Genomic DNA, 18,525 nt, shown 5'->3' on the forward strand with positions numbered 1-18,525 from the left:
ATGTTTTTTTCACCCTGTCATGCTTCGTGGAAAAGAGCTCAAACTGAAGACTGAGAAGTGACTACCATGACTCCTGGTTAGTGACAGGCCGATGGTGGCAGATGAACGACTCATTGCTCAAAGTTGGCCAACGTCTCTGTTTAATTCTGTTAACATGATTGACACTTTAACACTTACCGTGTCAATCAAAAGCACTCCTTCTGAATACATGGCCTAAACGGGTTGTCAACGATCACAATGATTCCAATCACCACTCCAAAACACAAAGATCTGGCCCATTTTCTAGTCCCAATGTGTATAAAAAACAAAGCTAAAAATTATAAAGCCATTTAGTAGCCTGAGATTAGAAAATTAGAATTTGAATGAAAGTTGTCACTTTTTTTAATTCGCAGAGTAGTCATTTATAATGAATCCATTGTTATTCTGTATCTGTCATAGATGTTATCAACCAAACTACTAAGGACAAGTTGCAGTTCATTTCAAGGGGAATGTAAGCACACAGCGTTTTGTTCTTTTGTTCAATCTTGAAGTGTTTCCCTGAACGCTCATATTAAACCCACCGTGTGAAATTAAAGATATCTGCAGCTTCTCAATTGGTAGAAATTACATTCATTCTCTGACAGGCTCCCTTTGAGAACGATGTCCATTTGAAATAGTTTAAAGACTTTCTTTTTCTTTAAGCACTTTTATTTTATATTGTCTTCATTACATTTCACTCACACCTTCATTTAATGTCTGATACACGGATGTGGCGATATACGTGTCATTTTCTGCTGATAAATACATAAAATCTGAATAAACAGAGGCACTTTGATCATGAGGTTGACATGTTTTGTGTTACATAAAAACCTTGCAAATACAAAGGGGTAACATGTTAAGCTACCGTAACCACAAGATCATTATTCTGTCATACAGAGTCTGCTTCACACCAAGTGTCCACTTAATAAATCAGGCCAATTCTTCGGTTTCATCAAAGCATCGTCACATTGCCCCTCAAGGTGTGCCCATGCTAAAAGGGGAATAATATCTGGCAAACTGCCATCTCTTTCATTTACTGTGAGTACGGTGTCCGTAATTTAGTTGCCATGTTGTAATCACGGGACAAAGGACTCATGTTAATGCTGAATAGAAATAGCTTCTGGGCTCATTACATTCAGATTCTTCGTGTTGTATCTATCACAGAGCAGTGTAATATGAAATGTCTCATGTTGCATATGTAGGTATATTTACAGAAAGAAGATACAAAATAAAATTACAAATACAGTGTAATACAAAAAAAATAATATGGGCAACATTTTCATGTCACTTTCTCTTTCAGAATTGGACAAGACTTTGAAGTGGTAAAGTTGTTTCTCCACTTTGCAGCGTTGGAATGTGCCAAAGCAGGAAGCATACTGTATTGCTGCATACCTTAACATATACAGAGTGACTAAAAAGATTGTGCATTGAATGAACATAAAAAGGTGTTAGTGTACTGGGCTTTACATACTGGGATGAGTTCACTCACATGGTTTTGAATTGTACCCTGTACTTACACCCCCCCCCCATTCACACAAGCGATCACCAAACGAATATTAAGTAACACAGTAACAGATAAAGATACAAAGAAGACGTGGTCCGCTTAGAAAATATATCCTCTAAGCACCAACCATTCACTCCACATGTCTGTATCTGGTGAAGAGGTTGTAAAGTACTCGCAGTGTTGACTTCAGGTCACAATTCACAATATCTGAAAAGCAAAAAAAAACAAAAAACAAAACAGTTGTTATGGTTTTCTGAGAATGGTTACAGTCCAATTCACATGAATGGCCAACCAATGGGTGCATAACTGAGATAACCATACTATCTATACATCACGGCTTTCAAGGATTTTTGAACACAGTTAGCTTTTACCATGGGCTCTGAATGTTTGAAAAGGTGTCTGGGAGGGCTTTAAACCTCCATGAAGAAAGACATAACTTGATCTACTGATTTAGCAGAAGAATGCTATTTTGCAAGGAGGGGTTGAGCAGATGCTGGTAGATCCTACACCACAGTATGCACAAGCTGATGGGCACGGCAGGCCAGCAGCCAAATGAGTTATGCCAGAGTGTTCATTTGTCTGACCCAGGCCCCACATCAAACATGTGTCACTATCTGGGGAATCTAAGGACTGTGTCAGTTTTAATAGCACTGTTGGGCAAAGCATTGGTGTTTCAACGGTGGATTTCTCAAATGGTGTTACCATATGGTGTAACTTAACACGGACTCTCTGCGTGTCCTTTTACATTAGACAGTGCATTGACTCACCAAATGAGTTTCAAAGCAGATTTAGCAGGTGTACACAAAACTAACACCAACTATTCTATGTGTATTGCAACTTTGATGTACTTCATGTAAAAAAAATGCATGGATATAATAAATATGAAATATAGTGTGAGGGGCAAGCTATTATGCACGTGTTGCTTACCCTCAGGCCTAGGTTTTGGCTTCTCAAGGCCACCATCCTGCATCAGTTCAAAGGAGAAGGACACATTGTGCACCTGCATAAAGCATACAACAGAGAGGTGTGTACAAGGTCAAGATTAAAGCAGCGTATATACACCACATACCAGAGAGTGAAGCTTTTCTATTTTCTAGTCTTGGTTCCTCTCACTCCATCCATACACACAAATTAACCTGTGAACTATGACCTGGTCCCCGCCCAGCTTCATGGTCATCAGAGATGCACCTCCAAATTATACGGCTACATCATACAGTGCTGATCATAACCTGCCACAAAATATCTGTGGTTTTCACAAACAGTAAATACAGGGTAGTTATTTTCAGTAAAATTTTAGAAATGCATGCAAAATAAGCCTAGTAATACCCATGCTTTGGCATGGTTAGGAAATGCAGATAGTTCTGGAAGAATTTGTCCGAGACCAGACATGGGCGTCGTTAGACCTGGGTGTCCGGGGCTACAACCCCGAATGTTTTATGAATAGCCCCGGATCTTAAAATAATAATAATAATAATAAAATAGCCTATTCAACTGTCATTCCAATCATGCAGAGAGTGCACCAGTTACAAGCGGACTGGCAACAAATAGCAGCCCAGGAATTTGCGGGTCAAGTGGCCCCTATTTGATACTACAAATTCGAACAGACACACACACACACACACACACACACACACACACACACACTCACACACACACTCACACACACACTGTTTATCCATCAACAATTAATGAAAAAACAATCTGCTCTTTGTATTGTTTGTGTTCGGCTACAATATTAAATCTGTGCCACTTCCTGTTCTCTCCTTTTCAGTGCCATGTTCACCTGTGTGTTTAGATTGTACTGGAAGTATTTCACAGACCTCATTTTTACTGCTGGGCTCGATATCAAAGATGTTATGCCTTAAAGGCTTTAATGCAAAAAAAAAAAAAAACAAGTCTAGAGGAATTAGTGCTTCATTCTCATTATTTCATAAAAGTGATCAATTTAAAAAACGAGCATGTTCATTTTAGCCATTTACAGTCAAACAAAGTTGAAGACCAGTTTGAGCACTTTAGAGAAATCCAGCGTTAGCTCTAAACTAGTTAAACCTTGGAAATGGTCAAACATGCAGTGGGGCTTGTTGAAATGCATTGAAGCACAAGTTCATTCAGCTAGTTTACAACACCCAGCACGGCACAGCCTCACTCCTGGCTGATGCTCCGGCCTCTACGCTACTCTCCTCGTCATCGTCATCGCGTGCAGCACACGGCTTCAATTAGTCAGTTATTTTTGCACACTGTACGGTGTCGGGCAACAAAGGATTTTTTTTCTTTTTCTGCCGCTCCTTGCCTGCACCGCTGGCCGCTCTCTCCACGTTTTGAGAGCACATCCAATGAACTAACCGATACCCGCACTGTTATTAGATTGCACCAGCCGTGTCACTGCAGATAAGATTGCCTTTTGGATATCTGTATGAGCTAGTCTGTGGGTAGTCTGAAAATGGTGCATTTAGCTGCCATAATAGAAAAAAAAAAAAGAAGAAGAATCCTGGAGGAGGATGCCCCAGACCCCCCTACAGGTCTGGGCTAAACCCCAAATGTTTTCAACTGCTAGCAATGCCCTGACTATATCTATCCACACATCCATATTTGTCTGTTCCTTAATCCTTTACCTACACACACACACACACACACACACACACACACACACACACACACACACACACACACACACACACACACACACACACACACACACACACACACACACACACAAAGAGACACAGAGAGAAAGAGACAGAGGGAGAGAGACCGGGCCATCTTTAGGACACTCACATGTGTCCATATTGTGCTGTGTGGATCACAAGTCACAAAGTAAACATCAGCATTTTAAACCCTTAAGCCAGTGGAGTAATCAGCTCAGTCAACACAGTGGGCTTAAGAGAGAGTGAATTTCAGAGATAGTTTTGGTCTCTGAGTCTGTGTTTTGAGCGTGCATGTGTATCTCTCTGTGTGTATAAGTATGTGTGTGTGTGTGTGTGTGTGTTTGAGGGAGTATGAGAAAGAAAGGAAGAAAGAAAAGGAAGAATGGTGTGTATTTGCTGTGTTGACAAGTGTACACGTGCCTCCGTGAGGGTTTTGCAAGTGTTTGTGAGATTGTGTGCAGGGCAGATCTCCAGAACAACATTTGGATGAATCAGATGGGATGTAAAGGATTAGGGGACTATGGAGAGGGTTACTTGTAGCCAATGCTGGAGGAAGGAAGAGACTAGGGGGACGGAACGAGAGAGAAAAATGGTAGAGAGAAATGAAGAAAGATAGGATTCCTTTAGGCAAGAGGCTGGGTCTACAGTCCTTGAAAGGAGCCCACTACCCCAAACTTCTATAGCTCTCCCTTTCTCGCATTCTCTCCCTCGTTCCTGCAACACACCCCCCCCCCCCCCCCCCCCCCCCCCCCCTCTCTCTCTCTCTCTCCGCATTAGTGCTAATCTCCCAGCCACTTATCGATTTCCTGTGCAGAGGCAGATTACAGATGCATCCTGGTCTATGCCCATCCTGCTTGGCAGAGACCAATGGAAGGGACCCAGGTGAGTCTGTGTGTCGAGCTGAAATGGCTCCCATGAACCGAGCCGAGTAAAAATAACAGACCCACACGCTCGCTGCACCAAGAAACACAGGGCTGCTGCACAAATTAAGAGTAATTGCCACTGCCACAATACAGCTAATTAAGAGATTAACCTGCAATCAGCTCCTTCACGAAGATCAGTGAAATGATCCCCAAATTAAGGGGAAACAATCACGTCACACCATGAACGTGTGGAAGCTGTGCTGTTAATGCGAATTCGGTTTTTTCTACCACAGGAGTTGACACTGAAACTGTTAGGAGGCTGTAAAAAGGTTTCTTTTCACAAGCATGCCATACATGCTGCTGATTCCTGGTTCCTGAATGGATGTGGAAAATGGCCATCGCTTGTTGGAATCTTTGCACTGCCAGCCAAGCAATGTCTTTATGACCAAACAAAACTACCAGTGCTGTAGATACTTTTTTTTGCGGTTAAGTGGTTAGAAATGTGTTTTTGAAATGTACCTTCTGATCAAAGTTTTCCGGAGTGAGGAAGAAATTGTACAGTGTGACGAAATAGCCTTCCAGCAACCCCATCAGCAAGACAAGATATACACCATCGGCAAACTGGGCAAATGTAAAAAAAAAAAAAAAAGAAGGATAAACACATATAACAATATAACAACACATATAAAAATAAACAATATTTTGAAAATGTAAAAGAAAGAAAACGAATAATGCTATGGTGGCAATGCACAGCTACTGGCTAAGTTACGGTTTCTGACTCATCCTGCGATGTGTGTAGAGTAAATATGAGTTACCTGTGTTTCTAACTCGGTCACCTCCAGGTTCAGTTTATTCAAGTGCTTGTTCACAAAGGTAATGAGAGTCTGCAAAAAGCCAACAAGATAAATGGCCGCCTTAATTAAGACATTCAGCTGTCCATATCAAACATTTTGTCCTCATTTGTGGGAGTAACAGGGTGCTCACATGTTGAAATCAACTGAGTATCCTTGCATTATTTATATATATAAATATAAATATATAAATATATATATATATTTTTTTTTTAAAGCTTTATCCATCTATATAGCACCTTTCACAATCGCAAGTCTGAGTGGAATGCTACACAATACTTATTCACTCATACAGCCATTCAGTTGCACTTTCGCCATAGTCCCATTACGTTCAGTCCGCGCTAACTTTGAAAATACACACGGAGGTGGCATTGACTTATGGTGGTACGTCATTTTAAAAGCCTAATAACAATGGACCCTTTTGTGCTAAGAGGAGTGAATGAGTGGCTTCCCGTACCTTCTTCACAACATTCAGCTTGTCGGGAGCATGGTCAAACAACGTGTCGAAGGCATCTCGCTCTGGAAACAACACAGAGAAGGGTGAGAACAGGATAATCCCCATAAAGGGGTCCGGTGCAAAAGACAGGCCAGCCAATAAGAGAGATGGCAGCCACGCAGCTCTTACTAATCCATTTGCTTCATGTGTTAGAAAACACACCAACACATCACAACCGAGGTTATCTGCAGATGATTATCAAAACACATACCGTGCCTTCCGGACAGAGCCCTGAAAGAGAAACACAAGCCAATTAGAACATCTCAGTTTAAAATGGCTGGCTCTGTGGGAACACAATGAATGGCTGTGACAGACACACACACACAGTTTCAATGCAAGACAACATGCCTGAGCTGGCAGCAAGAGAGTCATATAGCAACTGGAAGTGAATCCAGAGAATGTGCTAAGAATGCTATGGTAACATACCGCTAACAAGCTGGCTGTACAGTTGTTCAGCGGATCATTACGAATGTGACACAATACTGAGGTGGGCGGTGGGGGCAATAGTGTGTGGGGGGGTCACAGACAAAAGGCTTGGGGTTGAGGGGGGTGGCAGTTGGGTTGTACGCAGCGGGTCCCTGAGGCCGAGCGATGAAACAGCCGCGGCCGGGGCTGGACACGGAGCGGGCCCCAGAGAGCCCGTCCTCCTCGTCCCCTCCTCCTGCTCTAATCTCTGGTGCCAGTGGCGAGCCTGGGCAACCGCTCCTGCCTGTGTGATAACAGCATAAGCAGCCCCCACCACCACTCCAGCCCAGCTTCCCATATCCCCCAGCTGCCCTGAGCCGGCTGGACCACTGCACTGTGTGTGTGTGTGTGTGTGTGTGTGTGTGTATATATATATATATATATGAGTGTAAGAGAGAGAGAGGGAGAGCGAGCGCGACAGAGAGATGCTGTTCTACTTTATTCTGCCTTGTTCTGCTATTACCAACACAAATATCTGTTTTATTCACATTGGATGTACTACAATTATGTCAATTAACCTTGAGCAGCATTGAAAGCAATTTTATAACAAGTGTTTGTGACGGACATAAAGAAAAGACAGAGCGAGGCCACTGATTCTAAAGAGAATCCCCTTAGCCCGTCATGATTAACTTAACATCAACTCAAGACAGGAAGGTCTGGCAATCTGAAAAATACGACCATGACACAAAATGAGCACAGCGACAGAGGTTTCATAAGCTCTTTAAATAGGATTCAAGATTCAATTATACTTTGATCTGCTGTCATGCACGATTACCACTCACAGAGCAGAACTGTCCTTTGCCCAGCAACAACCAGGTCAAATTTTGCAAACCATGAAGGTACCGCTAGCAGGCTACATGGCTAAATAGTCTGGACATCATCCTTTGGAGTTGCCAGCGCAATGAGCAATGAGCGAACAGCCGTGTATTTGCTCAGATAAGATTCGCTGAACTAAAGCCATCATGTCCAATTGTATGGTGAAGATGCCGGTGAAAGTCCTATTCTCACCCATTCTAGTTGACCCCCATCATTTTAAGAGATGTGCAAGGGAAAGCAAATGCACCCTATTGATTAGGCAGTGAGTGTGCAACCGCTGTTGGGGGCGAAGTATACTTCGGCTCATCCACCAGAGATTAAATCCCTGGCTCATAGGAGAGCTATTTACACTCAGCGGTGAGATTTTCTACCTGATTCAGATAAGACACAAGGAGGCACTCAGTAAAAAATCAATGGTGTTGCAATGTTCAGCATAGCAGAACAAGTCAAAAAGGCAACACTGGCTTTCTCTCTCCAGTTCTACTTTTTGACAATATATGTATATGGTACTTTTTTTTTTTTTTTTTTTTTTTTACACAAGGCTTTGTTTACATTTTGTATACTGTATTTTATAACAGAGTAAGTGATTTTGAAGCCAGTGAACTTTTCGTTTGCTCTATTACTCTCTGCTCTCATTTCTCAGAGGCCACAACACTGGATTGTGGTATTATTTCGATTGCAACGCCCTTGTGCACGTTTGTGTGAAATAAACTAGATCAGAGTGAGTGACCTCCCTTGACCCCTTCTAAACACATTTGTGTGTTTGTGGGCTTTTCTAAAAACATTGCATTAAAGAATCTGCCACATCCTGACAGTCATTTTCAAAGTACAAAAGGAGCATTATTTATCCTGTACATCTGCTGATTAAGAAAGTGTCGGCCTTGTGCTCTCTTGTGAAAACCTAATACCCTTGCACAATAGTGTTTCCATCTGTGTTACTGTGGACATTAAGCAGACATACTCAGTATTTCCAGTGATCTCCTCCTGAATCTGACGAGACTGCAGAATACCCTCCCGTTTCTAAAGGAAAAGAAAATAATTAACATTCCATGCTCCAGGACCAAAAAAATATCTACGATGACTAACATTTGATGTGACAAATGGAGATACAGTATTAGGTAGTATTATTTGTGGCTGTATTATTTTTTCATACAATTGTAGACTAATGTAATAATGTGGATTTAATATGAGAAAAGTACTGCAGCTGTGTACCCACCTGAACGATGACAACTTGAATGGAGACGTGGTCAGGCAGTCTTATGGGCGCTCTGAACTGCTGGGAAAGCGCCACCAGTAGGTGAAGAATGGCCACTATGCTCTTCGCATGAACAGCTGGCAGAGACACAAACAGACAGGGGAAAGCTCAAACTTAAAAAGGTACTTGTATGTAACCTTCCTACCCCATGCTACAGACCTGGCCTACACTTCCACGGATGTCAGTCAGCTCAAAAGAACTTGCTCAAAAGAAATGCTCCATCACTTCGTTCATTGTTCAAATAATAAAGGCAGGTGAACAAGTCTGAGACAACTCCACGCTGAAGATAAAACACTGCTGGACCACTGGAATGATGAATTAAATCCTACACAAATGTGTAATATAACCGCTGAAGTATTTCAGCCTTGGTTCGTCAGAACTAGACGCTACATGGCCAGTTCATTTCTGAAAAAATAATGTATTATTTATGTAATTTTCCAAGAATGAATGACTGAATATCTTTCCAAGGAAATGGTAGTCTGAATCTATACAGTGTTCAGCATCATCTTAACCGTGTATTTATTTAGAAACGTACAATCGACATTCCACTTAATGCTCCTGGTGGACACCTTCAAAGAATCATTGATCCTCTCCAGCACTGTCTGCAGCTTCTGCTTCTGAGCAATCTCGGACTGAGTGACCTCCGCCACATTCAGCTTCTCCCCCTCCAGTTTTTCTGAGGTGAAAAAAAAAAAAGAAAAAAAGAAAGCTCAATGATTAATCATCCCGTTGAGGAGCGTGATGAAGTAGTGTCAGGTAATGGTCCAGGAAAAGGGGAACTTGCCGAAGAGCTTCTGAAGAACCTGTCCGTCGTACAGGTCCTCAGCCAAGTCCTTGACGATAATCCTCTCCCCGACCAGTACGTCGTTAATCCAATCAATGAGCACCTGCAAGATGTAAAGAAATCAATGCTGATGCGAACCTAAAACACACCAGGAGGTGCGCAACAACACAAAAAGAGTGCCTCCTAAAATAGGCTCTAACGATCACCCACTGGCACTCCCTCTCCCGTCATCTCTTATTCCCATCATGTGTGATAATGACATATACCTTCATCAGCTCTTGGAGCTTGCGATCATTTTTGGAGTTTGGGTCAACCATGGTGCGGACCTCATTTTCCTCTGAGGAAGGAGGCATAGATATAGGGTTACTTTTGACATATATTTGGGTATTTCGTGCTACTCTCTACCATAGTATACCATACCATACCTAGCAAGGTGTCCTCTGGATGCACCTCATAGGGGGTTGGGCTCAGAGGCAGGTTGATGGCATTCATCCCTTCCTCCTGAAGCTCAGACACTGGAGGGGACAACGACAACGATCATTTTTATGGCAAACACATATAGCATAATTAGGACATACCAATCGACACTTCCTGGGAAATGGTTTGTGTTAAAGACTATTTTGCTTGAAGTCACAGAGACAAGATATATTGTTGAAGATTATCTTGTAGTATATCAAATAGAAATCCAATCATGTAAACACAAGCGCAATATCCTGTGACTGTTTCTTTTCTCAGGTCAACCCGAGTTTCCCACCTCTGATTTAGTTGTGTTTACAAACAATACAGCTTGACATTTAAAATTCCTCTGAGAGGATAGTATGACTAAAATGAGCTGATATTTGTTCGATTCACCTTTTATCAAAATGTTAGATATAAGTAAGTGTTAAGGTTAACTTGCTTGAAACCATAATATTCAAAAACCTTAAAGAGCTATTCTGTCAGACAATGGCAAGACATATAGAAATCTTAAATATTTCTCCAGGGTTTCGAGTCAGATGTCAAACCTACTTGTTTCATTTTCCAGCGCTAGTCAACACTTCTCTTATGAATACAATTATCACAGGGCATACCCCATGATCAAAAGGTTCACTCAACTCCAACGCTCACACCCCAAGGTGCAAAAGTAACTAGAGACACAAAGCAACACTCTAAATTTAGCCCGTCAGTATCAAATTCTCTTTGGGTTAATCTCAATTTCAATTAACAATGTTATAAATTAGAGGCTATTCAACCTATGTTTACACGATTCTAAAAACCACCTTAGGAATTAGCATTGGGGTCCGGCTCCTTTTTGAAACATGTTTCAATAACAACATTGATATGATCAAGCCGTGTCTTGTTCTCCCCATCAGTTCAATCTTCAGAATCATTAACATTTCACACCCATGTGGCAAGAGGTGCTGTAATGCACGATCCCCATGAGACTGAGAACCCCCCATCCCTCCGCACATTCCCGGCCACCACTGTAGAGCCAGCACAGCACAGCAATACAAGCCCAGATGCTGCAGAGCCTCTTGCTCCTGCACACGACCCAGCATGCACCTCAGTGCAAATCCAGCGACGCCTCCAGGGATGTCAACATCCTGTGCTGGTGTCCAAGGGAGAATGACATCCTCTTAATCAACACCATCTCAACTTCTCGCTCACACACACACACACACACACAATACGTCCTACTGTGGTTCATAACTGATATCCTTCAGTTCCTTCATGGTGAGAATAATCCACAGCTTGACAGACACCTTCAGCAGCCTATGAGCGCTATTGTTCACCTTCATAACTGTAATCACACTCCAAGAATGGAAGACCAGTAGGAATAGATCTTCAAAAGAGAGATATCATTGTGTAATACACACAGGGTGTATAAAAGCACAGAGAAAGCAGATATTAGCTTTGGAAGGACATGTCATAAAGACGTTCTACCTGGACAGAAGGAGCCACATCCCATTTCCCTCTGTCCTCTATATCTCTTCTCTTCTCTTCTCTTCTTGTCCTTCTGTGAGGTATTAGCATCTTCCTCACCTCATTCCCAGTAGACACACCCTTTCTCTCTCCTCCGCCTCAACCTTCATCCCTCTCTCCATCCGTCCTGTTCTCTCTATCTCTACCCGGCCCAATCATCGGGCCTGCTCGGGTCCAAGCCCCCCTTCCCCCTGGCTCCCTGTCCACGCTCATAAATAACAAGAGAGTGATAAATGTTTTAAAAGATCCCAGAGTCTCTCAGGACAAGGGGACAGTTCCATCAAATCACTATGAGTATCACAGCCAATGTACTCTCTCAGCTTCAGCTTGTGCATGGCTATTGCGTAGGCTGAAACAAAAAGAGAGAAAGTCAGATGAGTGGGGGGAGAGAGAGAGAGAGAGAGAGAGAGAGAGAGAGAGAGAGAGAGAGAGAGAGAGCATATGTGGAATGGGCTCAGCTGCCTATTTGATGCCACTTAGCGCTGCGAGCTTGGACGCAAAGCAATCGCAAGACAAGTGCACTCTGGGAACATGGCAGGCTCGGGGGACCACTCGGGCTTAATGGACAGCAAAGAGCTTAATTCATTTAATGTTGGACACAGGGAAAAACAATGGACAGAGCGTTTGCTTCCGCAATAAATTCACTCTTAACCTCATGTGAACACGCACAGGCAAGCACTATTACAGTAACGACGAATTAAGTAACTTGTTCTTGGCATGGATGGTGAAAACAGACTGAGGACCAACAGTGCGCGTGAGGCGCAGCTGCTCCTGTCATAAGGTGTGTTTGTTCTTGCGTCATTCCTGAGTAATAACATCTGAAGGAGTTCACTGTAAGCATAGCCTACCTTAGATGGTTATAGAAAGTAGGCCACACAGACTATTCAGTCTGGATGCGCAATTGACCTCAAACATAAAAATAATCTAGTATAAATTAGACATTTCGGGAAGCCCGTCACTTGAACATCCGCTGCAATGGACGATTAGTTATTAATCAACACTGATTAGTTTTAAATCAAAACTGATCACTTATGGTTTGGAGTGTAAAACAACGCCCCAGGGGTAATATTTTTTCATATAGCCTCGATGCGGCTACCAAATGGGGTAACATCTTCCTTTCGGCACGGCGTGACGTGTTATGCCTGCTATTTTAACATACTTGTATTCGAAAAGGGATTTTAAACATTGAGACTGCCTATGCTACTGAAGTTGTTCAAATAGTTTACTCTCAAATGTGACGTCAAAATGAAGGAGAAAGCAGACATTTGCAGTTATCATCGTTGGGTGTGATGGTGCTCTGGAAAACGTTATGCAATAGTTCAGTGATCTTTAAGTTATTAAATACATATTTGTGTACCTTCCTTGGCCTTTTTCCTTCTTGCCAAAGTTCCTCCAAGTTTCCCCAGGAACGAGTCATCTTTCTTTCTGGAGGACGGCGATTTAGGAGTGGGTGATTTGGGTGAGGACGGAGATTTTTGCGGAGAGGACGCCATCTGAATTTTAAAACTTCACCGTCAGGCAAAAGTAAGTTATATTTAACAACTAATGTCCGTGATCATCCGCCTATCTGAACTTTTTTCCATGAAACGGAAGCGGAATTCCAGATATTTGCCCAGCCTTCGAAAACGAGATTCCCGTGTGTTTTCGCGTTCCTTTAAAATCCCTCCCTCTTTCCAGAGAGTGCAACTAATCCAGGCTGGATCAGTATGGGGAAGCAGATTCATTTCCCGAATCGGCCTCACAAGTAAATCCTTCAAAACATTGCATTCAAAACTTTCTCATTAGGTTACTGGTACTTCTTATTGCAACAATGTAAGTCCTATAGACCATACTTATACACTACATTATTGTTGAAGGGCTATTTGGTGGAGCAGAGACAATCAGACTACAGAAGGAGAGACTTATCTATAACAGGTTTTTATTAAATACATTACAGAAGTGTAGACAAACACAATCTCTGAATTAAATTAATTAATAAATCAAGCCGCCCCAATTAAAAACACGGAATACATAACATTTGGCAGTGTTTCAGACATGGGGAAATAAATAAAGCTAGCCTACATTTTTTCAATGACAATAACAAGATGGTAGATTTGGTATTGGTGTTGAAAACATCAGCAACATGCAGTAGTAAAACAGCATTTCCTTACAGAAACTCTTGTGCAAGACCTGCATTTAGATATAAGTGTCTGACAATGTTCTGATCTCTAAATGTTAATTGAGAGAACAATACAAATACTTTCAAATAGGACATTCAAGAGAGATCTTAAAGTAAAATACATAACAAGAACACAACTCCCCAAGTGGTGAACAGATCTCTTTCTGAAAAGAAACACACACGGTGAAAAGGTGGTTTTAAACATTTACCAATAAGCAGAATTGGTGCTTGGAAGAACACAATCTATTTATTCTACGTCATTGTGAGTGAATCCATATAAATGGATAATATTGCACACATAACAGGAAAAGCGCCACCTCAATATGACCCCAATGGTCATGCAAGGCAAGTGTTTGTATTCATTTACCGACACCTCAGGAAGACCGTATTTTAAAACATAAATAAAAAGAAAACAGCTAAACACATGAACAAACTAACAACACAAATCAATAAGCTTTGACCCACACAGCCAAAAATTACAATTTCAGTAGGCACCACCGTAATGGAACCATAGGAAGACTAGAACATTCTTAAAAAGATAAAACATAATTAATATGCTAAAATGCAGAATGGTTAAATCACTCTCCGAGTCTATTCCTCCAGCCATAGATCAGTCCACAAAGGAACCCGTGTCTGCACTTCTGCCCTTAGGTCCAGTGGAGCTGATATCCTTTGGACAGCACCATGCTCTCCAGGTCGTGGTCCTCAGCCCTCTCCTTCAGCCGCTGCTCCTCAAGAAGCTCCACTAGCTGGTCCCTCTTCTCCACCACCTGCATGATCTGCACCAGGACCCTCTGCTCCTCGTTCAGGTCCGTAGGACTCTTCATGGAGTCTGGAAGGTGGAAGAACATCGGACACACACACACACACACACACACACACACACACACACACATGAAGGACTGTATGCTAGTCTGCTATATCTCTCTGACTCTGTAGTATTCTATACACTGTAAGACAGTCTTCACATCAAGCCTTGTTTACACCTGAGCCAAACATGAGTGCTACTAATGTTGAGTATGTTTCTCACTGGTTCTGTTAAATACCGTAAGGCAGGCAGGGTTTGGTATAAAAATCATTTGACTAGGCACCAAGTAAAGCTGCACAGAAGTGGTCCTAATATGCCATGGTTTTGTTTCCTCCTCTCAAGAGCACAACCACTATCCATGACTGGCAGGATATCCATGGACCCAAAAGGTGTGTAGGCTAACTTAATTCACTTTTCAAATGTAGAGCTCATGACACTGAGGCGAGCAATCCACGGTCTTCATGACCGGCACAGAGCAGAGAGCCGAACACGCCACTTCTGAGCTGAAAGCTCTCTGAAGTAGAACTTGAGAAGATGAGCTGGTCACGGACATTGGCACCTTTCAGCAGCACGAGACACGGCGAGAAACACGGCAACCAGGGGTCGGCCTGTGAAGAAGACTTCCTTTCAAGCCCTTCACAAAGACCAGGGCTGAATTTCATTAGCAGTAGGCAGCATTCTTCATCTCATCATCAGGGCCTAGTGAGGTTGGCCATGGCAGAAGTATGACCATTTAATTTCTGATTTATAGCTACCACTTAAGAGAACTCCTCTCAAGTAGACTTGGTCAGAAAATTGTCGGCAAGATAAAAGAATTGAAGGGATTAAAAAAAAAAGAGGCTGTGTATAAAGAAAGTCGTCACACCACATGAAAAAGGCTTAGTAAAATAAATATTTTCTGTGCCATCATAGTAGAGCATCTATACACTTCTAAATTACTGTCCTGTCATCCTTCCCTCAGATCCTGCCGTTCACACAATCAAACACTTTGCAATTCCAATTGCATTCTATGATGAACCACTTTATTCTGACCCGATGACATGTGTGCTTTGAAGTGGTTGGATGGTAGGTAGGTAGGTAGATATCTGCATCTTATTGTATGAGGTCTGATGGCCGTGCATGTGTGTTTGTGTGTCATGTGTGTTTGTGTGTCATGTGTGTATGTGTGTTTGTGTGTCATGTGTGTCATGTATGTGTGTGTGTGTGTGTGTGTGTGTCGTGTGTGTGTTTGTGTGTCATGTGTGTGTCATGTGTGTTTGTGTGTCATGTGTGTTTGTGTGTCATGTGTGTGTTTGTGTGTCATGTGTGTTTGTGTGTCATGTGTGTTTGTGTGTCATGTGTGTTTGTGTGTCATGTGTGTTTGTGTGTCATGTGTGTCATGTGTGTTTGTGTGTTACCATCAATGGCCATCCTGCTCCGCAGGTCCTGCTGAAGCTGACTCTGCGTGTCCTCTAGCTCCAATTCTTGAGCACTATAAAACAGACAAAAAAAAAAAAAAAAAAAAAAATCAAAATGCATATTCAAAAAATCTATTTGAGGTATAACCCATGTTCACCATAATATGTGAAACGGGACGATTTTCTTTAAAGATTTAACCCCATCCTTTGTGGACAAGTATAACAAGGGTTTCAAGTAACAAGGCTTTGCCGTCATTGGCCCTTATGTGAAAACACTCCTACAATACTGAGATATATAATAAACTTGATACAATAATGAATATGCTGCAATGAAAAGCATGCAGATATTCCACTTGTGATCGGGCAGATACAGAGGAACACTGAATTTGATTGAATTTACAATATCTGTTAAGTACAAAATATAATGGACATCTTAGCTAATATTCCTTGTAAATAGTGATATAAAGCTGTACCATTTGTCATATAAGTAAGTGTGCATGGCATAATGGATGCTACAGTGGGTACGTATTTACATACGTATAAACATATATACATATATTCATACCAAACTGTATATAGCCTCTATATATAGTCATTGATTCATACATAGACCACTAGGTGCTGGATGAGCAAGCATCTTTAAAAGCAATCCTACTTACAAGACCATGAGCTCAGACTCGTAACGCTGCAGCTTGTTCTTCTCCAGGACCAGTTTAAACCAGGTCTGCAGGAGCTCAGGCTCATCTGACAACTCCGCATCATCTGAAAAGACACAGGAAACATCACAGTTAGACATTCGGACATATCCAACCTAACCAATATAACAATAGGCCCACGACACCTTCAGAAAGCTCAATGTCTGGCGTCCCAGACCCACCCCCCTCCATACTCATGATGGGTTAAAACACATGCTGCTACCAGAGAGGACAACAACAGATACACCGCAGGAGACACCTCGACAAGATTTCACATCTCAGGTGTTAGTTTGAATTAATTTACAACCCCAAGAGGTCTACGAGCGCCTCAGCCACAACCACTGGCTTGCTTTTTTCAGCAGCCTGATTTAGCTACAAAGCCTCTAACACCTCTTTCCACTGGTCTTGTTGTGTGTGCTAGCCAACCTCGTTCCCCTGCTTCCACTACCAGTTCCACATACTTTACATTTTTCCTTTCAAATTTAAAAGCACAGGAATGTGCAGCAATTCCTCCAAAAGGTGGGCAGTGGTATATTGAGGAACACAGTACATCCACACAACACAGTCTTTGCTCAAAGGGGATGAATCCTACAATGCAGTATTGATCACACACATAAAATTGCCTTAGATAGATAAAACATAGATTTCATAAACCTAAACATATATGCCTATACTTCCTATATATCTGCCGCCTCAGTCTCTTTGAGACAGCCCGCGCCCACTCCAGTATTGTGCAAACCTGAAACGTTCTCCAGGCGTTCCTTGCCTATGTGGCTCCATTGGGGAGAAACGTCTACATCAATGGAAAGGGACATCAGTATCCTTGGCATTATCAAGATAATTGACCAAACACTAAAAATGCAAGCCCTCTCAAAATGCAGAGTGCAGATATTTACCCATATTCATACATCCAGACCATTGTACGCCACCCACTCCTGCCCACTCCTATCCAGTTCGGGAGTCGGTGAATGCCAATTTAACAAAGGAGCCATTTAGTAAACACCTCTTCACACTGAAGCCTTATTGCAATTACGCAGACAAAGACTTGTAAACAGGCAACAAAATGGCAGCCAACACGCTTCCAGCAACCATGAGAAGCGATGCACAGCCCGTATTCATTCAAATCCACTACAAGGTCGCACACAGTGCCGAAAGATGGTTCCTAGTCAATGGCACCGTCTACCGTGGCTTGTACAACGGGGACATGTTTTCTCTTCTCCCTTAAGGGATTCATCCGTGGACTTGGGAATATGTCTGTTCAATAGGGGAAAAAAAAGAGACCTGTGCTTGAACAATCTGAATAAAATTAAATAAAAATATATAAATATATATTTAAACAAAGAAATCAAGGATGCAGTGTGGCTGAATTACACACAGTGGTAATTTCTTCTATTTTCCCTTCAATGTTCCTCTTTTTTGTGTGGTCATTCTGGAACAAAACTTTCTGTAAATACGCTGTTTTATTCTCTACAGATGCATGCAAGCATACTGTTGGTGCTTTTCCGTTGGTGCCATTTTAATAAAAAGCTCTAGGGTGCATAATACACCAACAGGGATTTCCGTGAAGGGCACCAAAAAAAAAAAAAAAAAAAAACAATTTACAATTCCAGCAAAAAACAAATTGAGGCTTTCAGAAGAATGATTATAAACTCATTATTTGTTAAAAGACCATCATGAGTTATCTGTTTTCATTGGAGAGATTTGCTGGCTTTAATGACTAGCATGTATATCAACATTTGCACAGATAATGAAGCTCTGCATTTACAGGCCATTTCCCTCTCCCCCCCCCGCCCACACCTCTATTTGCC

At 42.0% G+C, this 18,525-nt stretch overlaps 2 protein-coding genes across 3 annotated transcripts in view; both read right to left on the reverse strand.

Moving 5' to 3' along the window:
* Positions 1-669: 669 nt before the first annotated feature.
* On the reverse strand, positions 670-13,458 carry parvaa (parvin, alpha a). Its single transcript, XM_012839082.3, has 13 exons — positions 13,017-13,458; positions 10,123-10,212; positions 9,964-10,034; positions 9,698-9,800; positions 9,449-9,589; positions 8,875-8,990; positions 8,620-8,678; positions 6,589-6,608; positions 6,339-6,400; positions 5,846-5,914; positions 5,550-5,651; positions 2,450-2,522; positions 670-1,729 (listed from the first exon to the last, which is right to left on the reverse strand). The coding sequence occupies exons 1-13, from the start codon at positions 13,150-13,152 to the stop codon at positions 1,653-1,655; spliced, it is 1,119 nt and encodes a 372-aa protein (XP_012694536.1). The 5' UTR covers positions 13,153-13,458; the 3' UTR covers positions 670-1,652.
* A 102-nt stretch (positions 13,459-13,560) lies between these two features.
* The window catches only part of mical2b (microtubule associated monooxygenase, calponin and LIM domain containing 2b), a 48,843-nt gene continuing 43,878 nt past the window's right edge, over positions 13,561-18,525 (reverse strand). For both annotated transcript variants that reach the window (XM_031565313.2, XM_031565315.2), the window contains exons 28-30: positions 16,682-16,784; positions 16,023-16,096; positions 13,561-14,649 (exon numbers count right to left, since the gene is read on the reverse strand). In XM_031565313.2, the coding sequence (XP_031421173.1) occupies positions 14,465-14,649; positions 16,023-16,096; positions 16,682-16,784 (362 nt within the window). In that variant the 3' untranslated portion in view covers positions 13,561-14,464. The remainder of the gene's footprint in view (positions 14,650-16,022; positions 16,097-16,681; positions 16,785-18,525) is intronic.

This window comes from Clupea harengus, chromosome 3 (assembly GCF_900700415.2).
Source record: "Clupea harengus chromosome 3, Ch_v2.0.2, whole genome shotgun sequence".
Taxonomy (NCBI): Eukaryota; Metazoa; Chordata; class Actinopteri; order Clupeiformes; family Clupeidae; genus Clupea; species Clupea harengus.

Excerpts from the sequence above, each read along its gene's own strand:
- parvaa (XM_012839082.3), bottom strand. The coding sequence starts at position 13,152 with ATGGCGTCCTCTCCGCAAAAATCTCCGTCCTCACCCAAATCACCCACT. Across the intron at positions 8,679-8,874 it reads TTCAAGTTGTCATCGTTCAG|AAACGGGAGGGTATTCTGCA; the intron begins GTGGGTACACAG and ends CTTTTCCTTTAG. Across the intron at positions 1,730-2,449 it reads GCCAAAACCTAGGCCTGAGG|ATATTGTGAATTGTGACCTG; the intron begins GTAAGCAACACG and ends TTTGCTTTTCAG.